The following is a 17,832-nucleotide window of genomic DNA, read 5'->3' as shown; positions in this document are numbered from 1 at the left end:
TTCTTGGGAATCACTTTGGACTAAAAAAGGCCTCAGAGAAATCACTTTGGACTAAACAACAACAACAACAACAAAAATCCTACCCCCAGAGATCGGATTTACATGGTCTGCCGTGGAGCATGTGTATATTTTTAAAGCGCTCCAGTTGATTATGAAGTGTAGGCGCTGTTCCCTCCTTCAGCCAATTACACGTACTAATCCCTGGAGCCCCATCCAATACACACTGGAGGAGGGCAGATTTCCAACTGCTCTGGGTCCAAAAGTCAATTCATTTAACCTGTTCCTGTTCCTGTTCCTGCCCCAAAGCTGTTGCCTCTAAACACTGCCATAAAGGACGGGAGTCTTTCTCTTGCTCATTAATCCTTCTACCTGTTAGAGAAAAACACCTCTTCTTGCCCGGAGTGAGGAGCAAAATCATTAATGACCATTGCCAACGAAGTCAGAACGCAGAGGCAACTAGCCAGGGGGCAGATGTGGGAAAGAGTCGGCTTGTAGCTTTTTCTGCCAAGTGCCCTGGTCTGTTTAAAATCCTGGGGTACTTGGGACGCCTGGGTGGTTCAGTTGGTTAACCAACTGCCTTTGGCTTGGGTCACGATCCCAGGGTCCTGGGATTGAGCCCCACATTGGGCTCCCTGCTTCTCCCTCTCCATCTGCCTCTGCCTGCCGTTCCCCCTGCTTGTGCTCTCTCACTCTCTCTGTCAAATAAATAAATACACAAAATCTTAAAAAAAGAATCCTGGGGTACTTGAATCTTGGCTGTAGTCAAAGGAGCCCCCCCCCCCACAGCTGGAGGCCAGCTGCCTGGCTCAGGGGCCCTTAATAGCCTCTCTTGCTCTTTACCGTGGCTTCCATGGTCTGGTCCGCTGTATCAGTCAGGATTCAACACAGAAACACTGTAGGTTATGGGATAAGAGATTTCTTCTAGGATTTAGACCTTACAGAGGTGAAACAGGAGCTAGGAAAGGGACGATCCAGGAGGGAAGCTAGAGGGTCAAAGGAAGCACTTCACCAGTCCGTCTAAGCAGCCAAGCGTGTTTGGCCACCATAATGGAACAGCCAAGGGAAGGCTCTCTGGCAGGCGGTGCCTCTATGTAGCTACTGCCACCAAGCATCTGGAGGTGGGACAGGGACAGCTGTTGGTCAGCAGGGTCAGCAGGCAGGAAAAGAGCTGGATGCAGAGCCGAGGAGAGCAGACACGTGGAACCTGCAGGCATCCCCTGCATCTTCTTGTCTATCACTGTGTCTGACCACAGTGACTTCCAGGCATGGATGCTGGTGCACCTGCTCTTGCCTCTTCTGGCCAAACTGAACAGGGAAGAGGATCCTAGGAAACATATTTCCAACTTAATCGAGTTGACCCGATACAAACCACACATCCCTGCATTCCTCTCTTGCCTCTTCTGGCCATCGCCTTCTGTGATGGTGAATTTATGTGGTATCTTGAGCTGGGCCCTGAGATGTCCAGACAGACACCTGGTTGAACATCGCTCTGGGTGAACCCGGGAAGTTGTTTTGGAAGGAGATTAGCATTTGGATCAGTAGACTGAGTGAAGCAGATTGCCCTCCCCGATGTGGGTGGGCCTCAGCCAATCTGTTGAAGACCTGAATAGAACAAAAAGCCTGAGGAAGAGGGAATTCTCCATCCCTGCCTGAGTATAGATGCTGGCACACCTGTCTTCCCGTGCCTCTGGATGGGCACCTGCACCACCAGCACTCCTGGGTCATGAGCCTTCAGACTCAGAACTTACAACCACTGGTTCCATTGGTTCTCAGACCTTCAAGTTTGGACTGGAACTACACCACTGGCCTTCCTGGGCTTCCAGCAGATTGTGGGATTTAGCCTCCATAATCACACGAGCCAATTCCCTTTCTCTCTCTCTCTTTCTCTCTCCTGTGGGTTTTCTTTCCCTGGAGAATCCTGACTAAGACCCTGTCTGTCCTACACACTCTTCTTTAAGTTCCCAGAAGTTCCCAAGTTCTTTCCTACCTCAAGGACATTTCACGTCAAGCTGAAATGTTCTCCCCCCTCCCCCCAACTCCTCACCTGGCTCTTTTTGTCTTATCCTCTAAGGCCCAGCTAAAGTCACTGTCCCTGGACCTCCAGTATAAGTTATCTTCCTGTTATTCTTCTCTCGTGTGTATGACTTGAGAGGGGCACCTGGGTGACTCAGTTGAATGTCTGGCTCTTGGTTTTGGCTCAGGTCATGGTGTCAAGGTCCTGGGATAAAGCTCTTTGAGGGCAGGGATTATGTCTATTTTGTTTACCATTGTAAACCCAGTGCCTGGCATACAGTAGGTTCAAAACATACCTACTAAATGGACAAACATAGTCTTTTTTTTTTTTTTTTTAAGTAATCTCTATACGCAGTGTGGGGCTCAAACTCACCACCCTGAGATCAAGGGTCACATGCTCCACCGATTGAGCCAGTCAGGTACTCCCAAACATAGTTATTTTCAAGGCCACTATTTAATACAGTATTTTGGAGGAAAAAAAAATGATGGTCCCTTGCCTAATATATGACTTTATTTTGGTATATAATTTATGGTGTACATATGTCAAAACAAACCAAAACAAAAATACTTAAAGTCTCTGCCAGCAGGCAAAAATTAACCTTACTACCCACTAACCCTGCCGGGATCCCCCATTGGTCTGGTAAAACCATTAGAAGCAATAGCTAAAACTTTGCGGTGTAATTAAATCACTAGCTCTCAGCAGGAGTTTTAATAGCCACCATGCAAGGTCTAGAAAGTTTCTATGGCTTAATGGCCCACATACATTCAGAGCTCTACAGGCTGCTTTAGTGTCTATATATTTTCTCTGTGAGAATGCTTTATCCGAATAGACTATTTTGCTTAAAAAATTTTTTTTCCAAAAAAATTCCAAACAGTTATAATCCCAGTGCAGAGTTTTCTACCACAATACATGAGCTAATGAATGCGAAGAAGTTTGTGGACTCCCTGAGACCTAGAAGGTGCTTAATAAATGTCAAGTTTCCCACATCTCCAGGGTTATTTTTCTGTAAGGATTAAACAAACTTGCAACAGGTAATAAATAAGTCCTAGAGATCTAATGCATAGTAATTGTATAGTGAATATAGACCACAGTACTGCATCCTGATCATCAAAATTGCCAAGAGACTAGATCCTTTTTTTTTAAGATTTTATTTTATTATTATTTTTAAAGATTTTATTTTTATTTTTTTAAAGACTTTATTTATTTATTCATGAGAGACAGAGGGAGAGAGAGAGAGAGAGAGAGAGAGAGAGAGAAAAGAAGAGGGAGAAGCAGACTCCCAAGGAGCAGGGAGCCTGATGCGGGACTCGATCCCAGGACCCTGGGATCATGACCTGAGCCGAAGGCAGATGCTTAACCATCTGAGGCACCCAGGAGCCCTAAGATTTTATTTTTAAGTAAACTCCACACCCAACGTGGGGCTTGAATAGGAGTTCGAGAGTCATTTCCTCCACTGACTGAGCCAGCCAGAGGCCCCAGCGAAGAGACTAGATCTTAATTATTCCAACCACTAAAAGGAAATAATTATGTGATATAATAGAGGTGCTAATTATCAGTACAGTGGCAATCAAATGACAATACATAAATGTATCAAATCAACATGTTGTACACCTGAAATTTACATAATGTTATATATCAAAATTTTTTCAGTTTAAAAAATGCTACTTAACTCAAACTACTGATTATGAAAAGGCGCCTGGGTGGCTCAGTTGGTTAAGTGACTGCCTTCAGCTCAAGTCATGATCCCAGAGTCCTGGGATCGAGTCCCACATGGGGCTCCTGGCTCAGCGGGGAGGCTGCTTCTCCCTCTGACCCTCTCCCCTCTGGTGCTGTTTCTCTCTCGCTCGCTCTCTAATAAATAAATAAATAAAATCTTAAAAAAAAAAAAAAAGAAAATGTCCCTGAAAGAAAATAAATAGGTAAGTAAAGGAATTTTCTTTGGGGAAGATAAAAGTGAATATTTAAAAAGAGCTGCTAGGCCTTACCTCTGCTTTGTCTTAATGCTTGCTTAGCTGTAGCATGCGTTTTCTTTCTTTCTTCCTTTCTTTCTTTCTTTCTTTCTTTCTTTCTTTCTTTCTTTCTTTCTTTCTTTCTTTCTTTCTTTCTTTCTTCTTTCTTTCTTTCTTTCTTTCTTCCTTCCTTTCTTTTAAGATTTTATTTATTTATTTGTCAGAGAGAGAGGGAGAGAGAGAGAACAAGCAGGGAGACTGGCAGGCAGAGGGAAAAGCAGGCTCCCCGCCGAGCAAGGAGCCCTATATGGGACTGGATCCCACGACCCTGGGATCGTGACCTGAGCTGCAGGCAGACACTTAACTGACTGAGCCACCCAGGTGTCCTGCTTCTTTCTTTTTTTAATGTAAAAAAAAAAAAAAGAATTAAAAGCTGGCAGAAACTTTATATGGATTTGGAAAATAACTCTTTGGAGTAAGGAGCTCAGTATTTTCGGGAACGGCCCTGGATGTTGAACATTCTTCCATCTGGTTCCCATAAGAATTCTTACTCCTTCTACCACTTCTCAATGTCCCTGTGGTTACAGCTGAGCTCTTCCCCCCTTTGCCTAAGAAGCAGAGCCGCAAAAGCACCTCTGGAATGGAATCATGGACTTTAACCAAAGCGAGTTTGGATGTTCTACCACCATCCAGACTTGGTGGGAAATCTCCAGCTTGCCCAGGGCCAGGCATTCACTCTCACCATCAGCACCACCTCTCTGGGGACAGACGAGGAGGCCACCAGCTTCTATTCTAGAGGGGCTACAACTGGCCCGAACCATCACAAAGGGGGTTGTCCACACGACATGGACAGGTTGGAGTGCTGACATAAAGCAGGTTCATGCAGTGGCTGTAAATGGTGTACAGTCCTTTCCAGGTGACAAGATGAACACAGCCAACATAGCTTCCAAGCTCTGGTAATTTATGCTGACTTAAGTGCTTAAGTGAAGATCAGTGCCTCCCCAGGACTCGTCTCTGTGTTCTCTCTTTCCTGGCCCACGGGCAGTGGTCCTCCAAGTGTGATTCCCCAGACCAGCGGAATCAGCAGCACTTGGTTAGAAGTGGGAATTCTCAGGCCTCACCCAGACCAACTAAAATCCCGCAGGGTGGGGCCTAGCAATGTGTGTGTCTTTACAAACCCTTCTGGTGACCCTGAGGTATGCTAAAGTTGGCAAACCACACTGCTGTAGCCTGGGGCATTGCTTCTCAAACTGAGCATTGTACTAGAAGCTCCTGGGAAGCCATGGAAAATCCTAATGCCCAGGCTTCACCCACACAAATTAAATCAGGATCTGGTGGGGGAGACCCAGACATCAGTACTTCTTCCAGATCCCCCGGGTGACTCAGGTGGGCAAGTCTGAGGACCAGTGGTCTTACTCTAGGGCCTTGAGGCCCAAGAACGTGCTCCCTGGACCTGCAGCTTCAGCATGGCCTGGGAGCTGGTTAGAAATGTAGAGTCTCAGGCCCCAGCCCAGACTTGCTGAAGCCTTCTGCACTTTCACAGGATCCCCAGTGACTGGAAAGCACATTAAAATGTGACAAGCACTGGGGGGTCTGAGGGGTTCAGTCGGTTAAGCATCTGCCTTTGGCTCAGGTCATGATCTCAGGGTCCTGGGATCTGACTCCCTGCTCGGTGGGGAGTCTGCTTCTCCTTTTCTCTCTCTCTCTCTCTCTCTCTCTCTCTCGGCTCCTTCCCCTTGCTTATGTTCACTCGCATGTGCTCTCTCTCTCTCTCTCTCTCTCTCTCTCAAAAATAAATAAATAAATAAAATCTTTTTAAAAAAATGTGACCAGTACTGACCTTTGGGTGCAAAAAACACATCTGAAGTATTTCTGACTTACAGATCAATGATTTACTGAATTGGGTCCAGAGGTTCTTGCTTTTGTCTTTCCGGTTCTCTGTGGCACTCCCTCGCCCCCCTCCCCCATCGGTGGATGCCCTGGCTGGGGGAAGGGAGAACAGCAGGGGGAGAGGAATTAAATTCAATGAGCACCTTAAGGGGGCCCTACAGAATGAGGTAGGCAGGAAGAAACATTTTAATTAACATTTGGACATGGTTCTGGAGGTGTGCTGTTCACCAGATTATTAAGCACCACTTTATGTAATATAGTCCCTGGAGGCCCCCTTGTAAACCAACTGGTTCTTACTCTCCCACCCTCCAATGTCTAATTTCATTCTTTCCTCACCATCTCACCAGATCACTACTGAGTGATTTAGAAAGTGAAACCAAGGCTGGCTCCAAATTGGAATAAATATTAACCGGGATTTATTATTTCCTTAACGAATACGAAGAAGAGTTCCAGATTTGAATAGGCCAACTTTGGGGTGACTGGCTGGCTCAGTCGGGAGAGAATGTCACTCTTGATCTCTGGGTCATGAGTTTGATCCCCATCTTGGGTTGTAGAGATTACTTAAAAAACATTAAAAAAAAGGCCGACTTTGTGACCAAGGGCAATAGAAATTTTGTGATTTTTTAACTGACAAGATTTTTAAAAATAAACCCAATCTATATTTTTAGTCGTTCTCCTCATCTTGAAAATATACTCTCACCTTTGTAGCTGTGTGTTTATGCACAGTCATGACAAACACGGATCTTTTACAATGCTGCATATCCTGGGCAGCAGGGTGTGGGAAAAGGCATGGAGTGAAGGTCCCTGGATCCCTTATAGCAAGTCACTATGCTACACAGGGCCTCATTTTTCTTGCTTCTATAACAAGGGAGTTTGACAGTTGAGGTTCAAATTTAAATGCCTTCACGAGCCTAGATGGAAATCTAAATGGAAATCTAAATGCGCTTAAGAGCAGCCCCTACTCAGCCCCTCTCTCCTTGTTAACCTGTAGGAATGTGGGTCCAGTGTTGTCAGATTTCAAGAGAAGAAAAAAAATCTGAATTCTTGTTCGCAATTTCCCAATGTTTGGAATGTTGAGAACTAATATAACTTGGTGGTTTTTGTAGTTTTTTTAAGATTTGATTTATTTATTTGACACCGAGAGAGAGAGAGAGAGAGAGAGAGAGAGAGCAAGCACAAGCAGGGGGAACAGGAGAGGGAGAAGCAGGCTCCCCGCTAAGCAGGAAGCCTGAGGCAGGGCTCCATCCCAGGACCCTGGGATTATGACCTGAGCCAAAGGCAGATGCTTAACCGACTGAGTCACCCAGGCACTCTTTTGTGTTTTTTTGTTTTGTTTTGTCTTTTAAAAAGACACATTTATTCAACGTCATGATCAGACTATTACATTTAGCAATCAACAGCATGGGTGCAAAAAAAAAAAACTACATTAAAACCCTTTGTTGGAATGCTTTACACTTTCCACAGAACAGAAACTAAAATAACCTGTTATACAGTTAGTCACAAATACAGTCCTTGAATTTTTTGCCCATACACATGAGGATTGTCTAAAACATGTCTTCTTTGTAGCAGCTCGGGCCTGCCACCACTGTGCTTGGCTGAGTTCACAAATCTCTGTAACCTGTAGCTTCCCTGTCCCTCTCCTCTCCTGCTAAGCTTTGTTTCCTGGCAGTAATTAAAACCTTCTGCCACCGCCGTAGCTACTGCTGCTGCTGGAACCACCATAGCCACCTTGGTTTCGTGGTTTGGCAAAGTATTGGCCTCCTGGACCACCATAGGGGCCAGAGCTTCTGCCTCCAAAATTTCCTCCTTTCATGGGTCCAAGGTTTGAGGATTGATTGTTGTAACTGCCAAAATCATTATAGCTTGCGGCACCTCCAAAGTTGCTTCCATCATTACCAAATCCATTGTACCATCCCCACTGCCACCTTATCCACCACCGCCTCGACTGCCACCAAAGCCACCTCGACCACTGAAGTTCCCTCCACGACCAAAGTCGTCATTCCCACCAAAACCACCTCCACGACCAGCACCAAAGTTTCCAGAACCACTTCGACCTCTTAGGCTGGATGAAGCACTAGCCATCTCTTGCTTAGAGAGGGCTTTCCTTACTTCACAGGTGTGGCCATTCACAGTATGGTATTTTTGAATGACAATCTTGTCTACAGAGTCATGGGCATCAAATGTTACGAAAGCAAAACTTCTCTTTTTGCCACTGCCTCGGTCAGTCATGATCTCGATCATTTCAATTTTCCCATACTGTTCAAAATAATCTCTTAGAAGATCTTCAGTGCCTTCTTTAAGGCCACAAACAAAAATCTTTCTCACAGTTAAGTGGGCACCAGGTCTTTGAGAACCTTCTCTTGAGACAGCCCTCTTTGGTTCCACAACTCTTCCATCCACCTTGTGTGGCCTTGCGCTCATGGCCGCATCCACCTCCTCCACAGCGGCATACGTGACAAACCCAAAGCCTCTGGAGCGCTTGGTGTTTGGATCTTTCATTACCACACAGTCCGTAAGCGTTCCCCGTTGCTCAAAATGGCTCCTCAGACTCTCATCGGTTGTTTCAAAGCTCAAACCTCCGATGAAGAGTTTCTGCAGCTGTTCAGGCTCTTTGGGAGACTCTGACTTAGACATGAGGGCGGTGGGAGGGGAGACTTTAACGATGCTTACTCGGCGGCGTCCACGGGCAGAAAGGAGTAATCTAACGAATTATCTCTGTTTTGTTTTGTTTTTATTGCAGAATCTGAAAGCCACTCACTCACAACACTCCTGAGGCCATCCATCACCTGGGGCCTGCAAGGTAATGACCTCTAGACTAAGTGATATTCCAGGACTCTTAGAATTCCATGCTACCCCTTTAATGAATCTGTTGTTTTTTGGGTAGTCATATCTGTGTCTCTAGTTTATTCTTTCAGTAAATATTTGAGTACCCATTATAAGCTGGAAACCATGGTCAATTCAAAAAAAAAAGAAAAAGAAAGAAAGAAAGAAAAGAAAAAAAGAATGACAGGGTTTCTACTTTTAGGCGAGCAAATGCGAAAGCTAAGTGAAATGCACCTATGTAGAATAAGGCTTCCTGAATAATTAGGCTTGTTGAAAAAGTCTAAGGAAAGGCAGACCTGCTTCTTTAGCCAGATGCACAATCTTTCTGAGGCTTGATATTTTCATCTGTAAAATGGGGAGAATAATACCTGTCCATCAAGACTGTGTGAAGGTTAGAATTCTGTCTATAAAGTGCCTGGCATGTGGTAGATGCTTAGAAAATAATGCTAACTAGCACGACTACTGTTATTATTACATTATAAACTTCTTGCAGTTAGGGGTTGGGGCTGGTTAAAAGCATGCAGTGGCATTTCTTAACTTGTAAGCAGCAGGTTGCTTTCCCAAAGGGTATACTTTGTTTCCCCACGGAGACAGCATCAACTGGTTACTTCCCCAAGGCAAATCTGGAAAAGCCCCTCTAAACTGTAGGGTGGTCTCAATATTGCACAATGGTAATTTTTCTAAAAACCAGAAAGCAGCACTGATGTGATGCAAATACATCAGAGAAGGTCTTTTTCACCAATGATGATACAAGGCTTTTTGCTTGTTGTGAGTGGTGCTTGAGATTCTAAGGCAGGTTTAATTAGAATACCAAGAGCAAGAGTTGCATACTTGGTGATTTTGAAGGGGGCTTCTAGGGATGTGTAAAGGCCTTTAAGATGGATGATTCATGGGTTTTTTAAGTTTGCCTAATTGCAGTTGAAAATACATAACTTTCCTTTTTGTTGAGATACTTATTTCTAACACTGATTTCACACTTACCCTTCAAGCACCATCTTTAAGCTGATGACTCTTGAATTTGCAGCTTCAGGCCACATTCTTATATATCCAGCTCCCAGCTTGCATCTCTCCTTGGAGATCTCAAACACATCTTGGATTTAACATGGTCAGAACAGAACTTTTCACCCAAATTTGCCTCCTCCCAAGTCTTTCCTTTACCAATAAATGGTATCATCATACACTGGTTGCTCAGGTCAAACGTTGAGAAATATCTTAATTTTTTTACATCACACCCCACATCCTATCCCTCATGTAAGCCTGTGTGCTTTAGCTCCAATATCCCATAACATTATATTAAAGTGTGATCACTTCCCACCATGTGTACTTGATAGGTCAGTTCAAGCTACTGTTGTCTCTACTCCAACAGCCTACTAACCAATGTCTCTACCTCTCCCACTTCTACCCATAAATGGCAGCCTGAGTGATCTGAAAGCATACATGACGTTTCTCCCTTTCTCACAATCCTCCAAAGACTTTGCATTGCAGGTGGAATAAAACCCAGACCTGTTATGATGCCCCACAAAGCTCTGGTTGATATTGCCTTTGCCACCCCCCCCCCCCCGAGTTAGACAGCTCAGCCAACCTCCACTTGGGGCTTTCTCTCTCTCTGTCAAATAATTAAATAAAATCTTTAAAGATTTTTTAAAATTTTTTATTTATTCATGAGAGACAGAGAGAGAGAGAGATAGGCAGAGGGAGAAGCAGGCTCCCAAGGAGCCGGGAGCCCGATGCGGGACTCCATCCCAGGACCCTGGGATCATCACCTGAGCCAAAGGCAGACACTTAACCATCTGAGCCACCCAGGCGCCCCAATAAATAAAATCTTTAAAAAAAAATTACATTGATATGATTGGGGAATTAAGATTTAATGCATTTATATGTCAAAATGAGTGGTTAAGATAATTCTATCGGTCAGAAAAGGGAGATTTCCTTCAGGTCTTAGAGTAAAGATAAATTGTATGTAAGAGTTGATTTCCCCAGGGGGTTGGGAGGGGAGGGTGCTGCCTGGGTGGCTCAGTCAGTTAAGTGTCAGACTCTTTTTTTTTTTTTCTTCTTAGAGAGAGCGTGCACAAGCAGAGGATAGGGGCAGAGGGAGAGGGAGAACCAGACTCCTCGCTGAGCAGAGAGCCCCATGTGGGACTCGATCCCAGGACCCCGAGATCACGACCCGAGCTGAAGGCAGACGCTTAACCAACTGAACCACCCAGGTGCCCTGTGTCAGACTCTTGATTTCAGCTCAGGTCGTAATCTGAGGGTCATGAGTTGGAGCCCTGAGTTGGGCTCCACACTGGGCATGGAGCCTGCTTAAGATTCTCTCTCCCTCTCCCTCTGCCCCTCACCCCGATCGTGCGAAGCTCAATCTCTCTCTCAAAAAAAAAAAAAAAAAAATTGATTTGGGCCTCAAAAGGTAGAAATTTTAGGTCTTGTGAGGAGGCCTGGGGAGAGAATTCTTTTTTTTTTTTTAATTTTATTTATTTATTCATGAGAGACAGAGAGAGAGAGAGAAGCAGAGGGAGAAGCAGGCTCCCAAGGAGCAGGGAGCCTGATGTGGGACTCGACCCCAGGACCCCGGGATCACGACCTGAGCTGAAGGCAGACGCTCAACCATCTGAGCCACCCAGGCGCCCCGGGGAGAGAATTCTTAGCAGAGACTATGATGAACTAAACAATGCCCGTGGGAAAGCTTGTATCTTTAGAGCTGCCCAGATACAGTGTCAGCATCCTTTAGACAGTGCTCAATCAAGGATACATACTTATCCTTTATCTAGCACAGCACTGTCCAATAGAAACATAATTTGAGCTATATATATAATTTTAAACTTTCTACTAGCCACCTTTAAAAAAAAGGAAAGAGAAACAAGTCAAATTAATTTTAATAGTATATTTGCCATAACCCAATGTAGGTAAAATATCACTTCATATAATCAATATAAAAATTATTAATGAGATATTTTACACTCTGTTTTTAGGTAATAAGTCTTTGAAAGCTGGTGCATATTTTACTTAGAGCATGTCTCAGTGAAAACCAGCCACATTCCAAAGTACTCAATAGACACAAGTGGCCAGTGGCTACCATATTAGATAACATCAATCTAAACTACCACTCTTTTTTTTTTAAAGTACATTCTAGGCCCAGTGCGGTGCCTGAACTCATGACCTAGAGATTAAGCATTGCGTACTTTTTTTTTTAAGATTTTATTTATTTATTTGACAGAGAGGGACACAGCGAGAGAGGGGATGCAAGCAGGGGGAGCGAGAGAGGGAGAAGCAGGCTTCCCGCAGAGTAGGAAGCCAGATGTGGGGCTCGATCCCAGGACCCTGGGATCATGACCTGAGCCGAAGGCAGATGCTCAACGACTGAGGCACCCAGGCGCCCAGCATTGCGTACTCTTAAGGACTGAGCCATCCAGGTGCCTCTAAAGTACCACTCTTATTCACATGTTCTTTCTTCCAAAAAGTTTGAATACAGTTAATTAGGTTTCAACAGTTTTCCCAAACTCTATTCTGATGGACATGACTGATGCTAGCAATATTTTTAATCTAAAAACTATTTCTGTAAATAACACATGAGAAAATCTATTGGGGCACCTGGCTGGCTCACTCTCGATCCTGGGGTAATGAGTTTGAGCCCCACATTGGGTATAGAGCTTACTTAACTGTAAAATATGAAAAATTATTAACTCATTACTTTTAAAATTAAATTACTAATTAATTTTAAAAAATAGAGAGGACGTGGAGAAAAAAGAACCCTTGTGCAGTCCTGGTGGGAATGCAAACTGTTGCAGCCACTGTGGAAAACAGTATGGAGTTTCCTCAAAAATTTAAAAATAGAATTACCGTATGATCCTGTAATTCCACGGCTGGATATTTACCCAAAGAATATGAAAACACTAATTCGAAAAGATATATGCACCCCTATGTTTATTGCAGCATTGTTTACAATAGCCGAGTTATGGAAGCAGCCCAAGTGCCCACCAATAGATGAATGGAAAAGAAGATGTGGTATATATAGAGTATATAGTAATATACACAATGGAATATTACTTAGCCATAAAAAAGAATGAAATCTTGCCATTTACAACAACACAGGTGGATCTCAAGAGTATAATGCTAAGCAAAATAAGTCAGAGGAAGGCAAATAGCATATGATTTCACTCATATGTGGAATTTAAGAAACAAAACAAACAAACAAATAAACAGACAAATCAAAAACCAAAACCAAAACCAGACTCTGAACTATAGAGAACATACTAATGCTCACCAGAGGGGAGGTGCCTGGGGGACGGGTGAAATAGATAAAGGGGTTAAAGAGTACATTTAACATGATCAGCACTGAGTAATGTATTGTTGAATTGTTGAATCAATATATTGTACACCTGAACTAATATAACACTGCATGTTAACTATGTAGGAATTAAAGTAAAATACAATAAAAAAAAGTTTCCATTATGCAAGATGAAAAAAATAAAAAGTAAGAAAATTAAAAGTAAAAGTTAGAGATGGCTGAGGCACCTTGATGGCTCAGTCAGTTGAATATCCAACTCTTGATTTCGGCTTGGGTTTGTGGGATCAAGCCCTGCATCCGGCTCCATGCTCGGCCGGGAGTCTGTTTGTCCCTCGCCCTCTGCTCCTCCCTCTTTTCTCTCTCTCTCTCTCAAATAAACAAATAAAAAATCTTTTAAAAAATATTAAACATTGTTATTTTCATTTGCTGTTAATCTTAGGAAGGCAGAGTTATTAAATAGAGAGCACTACTCGTTCATATGACTTGTTCTTTCTTTCTCTCTCTTTTTACCATTTTAAAAATTGTGGTAAAATATACATAACATAAAATTTATCATTTATGTGTGCAGTCCTATGACATTGAGTACATTCACATTGTCATGCTACCATCACCACCATCCACCTCCAGAAACTTTTCATCCTCCCATTAAATAATCCACCCACTAAATATTAACTCCCTGACTCTCCCTCCCTATCCACCCTTGACAACCACCATTCTACTTTCTATCTCTATGAATTTGAGTATTCTAGGTACCTCATATAAGTGGAGTCACACAGTATCCATCCTTTTGCATATGGCTTATTTCACTTGGATGATATCTTCAAGTTTCACCTAGGGGCGCCTGGCTGGCTCAGTTGGTGGATCAAGCAACTCTGGATCTCAGGGTTTGTAAGTTTGAGCCCCATGTTGGGTGTAGAGGTGACTGAAAAATAAAATCTTAAAAAAAAAGTGTCATCTATATTGTAGCATATGTCAGAATTTCCTTCCTTGGCCTCATTTTTCTTTCCTTCCTTTTTAAGTCTGATTAATACTCTACTGTATGTATATACTACCTTTAGCTTATCCATTTGTCCATCAAAGGACACTTGGGTTGCTTCCACCTTTTGGCTAGTGTGAATAATGCTGCCCTGCACGTGGGTGTACAAATAATCTGTGTGAGTCCCTGCTTTCCATTCCTTTGGGTATATATACCCAGTAGAATTGCTGAATCATATACTTCTATTCCTTAATTTGTTGAGGAACTTCCGTACTGTTTTACATAGTGGCTGTACCATTTTCTACACTCACCAGCAATGTGCAAGTGTTCTGATTTCTCCATATCCTCACCAACACTTGTTATTTTGAGTTTGTTTGTTATTTACTTATAATTGCCATCCTACTGGGTACAAAGTACTATCTTACTGTGTGGGTTTTTTGTTGGTTGGTTGGTTGGTTGGTTGGTTTTAAATAGGCTCTACACCCAACATGGGGCTGGAATTCATGACCCTGAGATCAAGAGTCACATGCTCTATTGACTGAGCCAGCCAGGTGTTCCTGTGGCTTTCTTTTGAACTTCTCTAAGGATTAGTGATGATGAACATCTTTGCATGTGCTTATGAGCCATTTGTATATCTTCTTTGGAGAAATGTCTATTCGAGTCCTTTGCCCGTTTTTTCAATTGAGTTGTTTGTTCTTTTGTCATTGTTGAGATGTAGGAGTTCTTCATATATTCTGGATATGGACCCTTTTTCAGATATATGATTTGCAAATATTTTCTCCCATTCTATGGGTTTCCCTTTCCCTCTCTTGATAGTGTCCTTTGATGTGCAAAAGTTCTTAATTAAGCCGTAGTCCAACCTAATCTACTTTTCTTTTGATTGCCTCTACTTTTGTTATCAGATAAAGAGATCAATGTCTTCCTAGTCAATGAACTCTGCCAACATAGTCTAAAAGTTAAACAGAGGCACCCTTAATATTTTAATCTACTGACAAACAAAAGTGTTTGTTTGTTTGTTTGTTTTCTGGAAAACACTGTGAAATTTTTCGAATGCATGTTCTCAAGAGTCCTTCCGAATAGCCTTTCAGAAGTTTGCTTACTTACGAGTACAACCTCTCCTTCCTGTGCTAAGCCTGGGCCTCTGAGTCCTTTCCCACTCCTCACCTGCCCTGTGCTGTAGCACAGACACTGATCCCCAAAGCCTGCATTTTCCAGGCTCTCCTGTGAGCTGACTCCCAGCTGGGTTGAACCAGTAACAGTCACTGGCCTGAGATTGGAGGGCAGGAGGAAGGCAGAAGCCAGAGCATTTATCTTCTCTTTCTCTGCCTCTGAATCACCTTCATGGCTCCAGTGCCCAGGGGAAAGACCTGGCCCAGATTTTCTCTCAGGTGTGACCAGGGCCCCGTGGGCTCTGGCAGCACCCCCTTTTGTCTTTTCAGCTCCAGGAGTGGTGGTGGCTCGTGCTGATGTGAGTTGTTGGATTGCCTCACTGTTCAGCCAGGGGCTTTCGGGAGACAGCTGGTAAAACTGACCAAGGAAATAATAAGAAAATTTAGTAAAGGAACTGTTGATAGAGGGGTGGGCAGAGTTCCTTGTTAAGATTTTTTTTATTTATTTGTCAGAGAGAGAGAGGGAGCACAAGCAGGAGGAGTGGGAGAGGGAGAAGCAGGCTTCCCGCTGAGTAGGGAGCCCCATGCGGGGCTCAATCCCAGGACTCTGGGATCATGACCTGAGCTGAAGGCAGATGCCCAACCGACTAATCCACCCAGGCGTCCCTGGCAGAGTTCTGATAAACTAACAAAGGAGACACGGTAACCCCGGGCTAGTAACAGCAAGGAGCTTCTGTCACCCTTAGGCTATGGCAAAGGTAGCTGGATGAAGACAGCTGTAGGGCAGGGACTGTGGCCTTCAGTTGAGGGATGCAGCCACCTCCAGGTGAACTGCAGGGATGAAGCTGGAGGAATAAACATCCCGACATCACTGTGCTCCGACTCTCCCATCTGGTGGTGCCTGCTATTGGCAGAACTCAACCCAGAAGACAGGGACAGGGACCCCGTGAATGCAGTCCATACAGGTCAACCTCTGGGGTCCAGAGCAGGGAGGAGAAGGTTGGAGAGCAGATCTGCAAGGACAAATGGAAAGTAGCAGGTACATCCACTCACGCATTGTCCCGTTTGGCTTTTCAGCGGCCAAGGCACACATTCCCATGGTCTGTGTACGGAAAATGGACTGTGTTATGACTCTTACTCTTACTACTTTGCAATAATATGCCTTTAAGAAAGATCGTGCTCTACCAGGGATGGGCAAGCCAAAGCCTGTAGACCAAATATAGCCAGCTGCCTGTTTTTGTAATTAGATTTTTTGCTAAGGCACCGCCCACTCATTCGTTGACATCAGCTCGGGCTGCTTTTCTACAACTGTGGCAGAGTTGAGTCGTTTCAACAGAGATCACATGGCCTGCATGGTCTAACTTATTTATTCTCTGGCCTTTTACAGGAAAAGTTTGCTGACCCCTGTGCTCTACCCATTATACCAGGCAGAACCGGTTACATAACTTGTAGGTCCTTCTGAAAAATGAAAACGCACAGCCCCTTCTTCAAAATCCATTAAGTATTTCAAGATGGCAGCAGCAGAGCATTAAGGAGAACTTAGGGCTTTTCTAAGTGAGGAGGTCACGTCATGTGAAACTGCACAGATCCCGCTCCTACGTCTATGAACACATATAGAATGTTTTCTTGCCGAATACCATGGCTGCATGGTAATCCAATTATTTCACTATTCCTGGTGGTTTCAGGAGCAGGATATATGGAATTTGATTTAATGGCAGTGTTCTAGGGGTGTGGAGATCTACCAGAACAGGAGGATTATTTGAGGGAGAATTTTCACAATGTGACAATTTTTCCATTAGAGAAAACTTAGAAACAGAGAACAGAACAGAGAGACCAATAGACACAGTATGTTAACATATACCTGCTACTATCCTTCTGGGGTACCTCCCACCAGTTTTTCTCGATGAACATATATGGAGAAAAAAAATTAAACCTGGTTCTCCAAAACATATCTCACTGGTGAAAATGACTAGGTGTTTAGAATTCTATGCATCATTTTGGTATATTATAACATGGTCAGAAAAATGGTCCTCCTTATAGGCCCCTCTGGTGGTTTTCAGGTAAGGGGGTGTCTCTGGCATTAGGTAGCCCAGTTTCTGCCACTTATCAAGCTGTGTGGCCTGGGGCAGGTAACTCACTGCATTTTTCCAAGTGCAGTTTCTTCCTATGGGGAAAAAAAAAAAGATTTGATAATATTTACCTTCTAGAGTTTGAGAAATAGTGGTGGTTAGAAATAAATATAATTAAGATGAATGATCATTATTATGTTAACAAAATGGTAGAAAAGGTGGGTTCTGCTCTTGAATTGGGGAGCACAGGGCCAGGCTTCATCATTTATTAGCTCTCTGCTATCCCTGGGGTTCGCTGAGAATAAACATTTCCCAAACACTCACTGATGATTTGGAGATTAGGCTATTATTTTTCTACATCCTATTATTTTCGTATTTGTTTCCTTTACCCGAGGTGATGTAATACTCGGCCATCTGCTTCCCCTTCATCCAAAAGCCACCTGAAATCATGCTTTTTCTGAGAAGCTTCTTCCAGGGCCCAGCAGGGAGAGTCCCCTAAGAGGTGGCATGCTTGGGGGACAGTCCAAACACCGTGCCAAGCAGTGTGACCTTCAAATCATTTTAGCACAAAAGACCTTCCAGAATAAGCCTTCATTTGCTCCTTTGGCATAGGACGAAGTGATTGTTTCAGTTATGACACATAGCACAGTCCACTAAAGAGGCCAAAAGACTCTATGTCAGCAAGAAGCTCTGGAGGGAAATATTTACCCCTGTCTT

General features: G+C 43.7%; 1 protein-coding gene across 1 annotated transcript in view; it reads right to left on the bottom strand.

Annotated features, from left to right (window-relative positions):
* LOC113932555 (induced myeloid leukemia cell differentiation protein Mcl-1 homolog) overlaps nt 1–16,103 on the bottom strand; it is an 83,087-nt gene extending 66,984 nt beyond the window's left edge. Inside the window, 1 exon segment of the mRNA XM_035722213.1 lies at nt 16,100–16,103. Within this exon segment, the coding sequence (XP_035578106.1) occupies nt 16,100–16,103 (4 nt within the window).
* Nucleotides 16,104–17,832: the final 1,729 nt, after the last annotated feature.

The sequence above is a fragment of the Zalophus californianus genome, chromosome 10 (genome assembly GCF_009762305.2).
Source record: "Zalophus californianus isolate mZalCal1 chromosome 10, mZalCal1.pri.v2, whole genome shotgun sequence".
Lineage (NCBI taxonomy): Eukaryota > Metazoa > Chordata > Mammalia > Carnivora > Otariidae > Zalophus > Zalophus californianus.
This window is presented reverse-complemented; position numbering and strand designations above follow the sequence as displayed.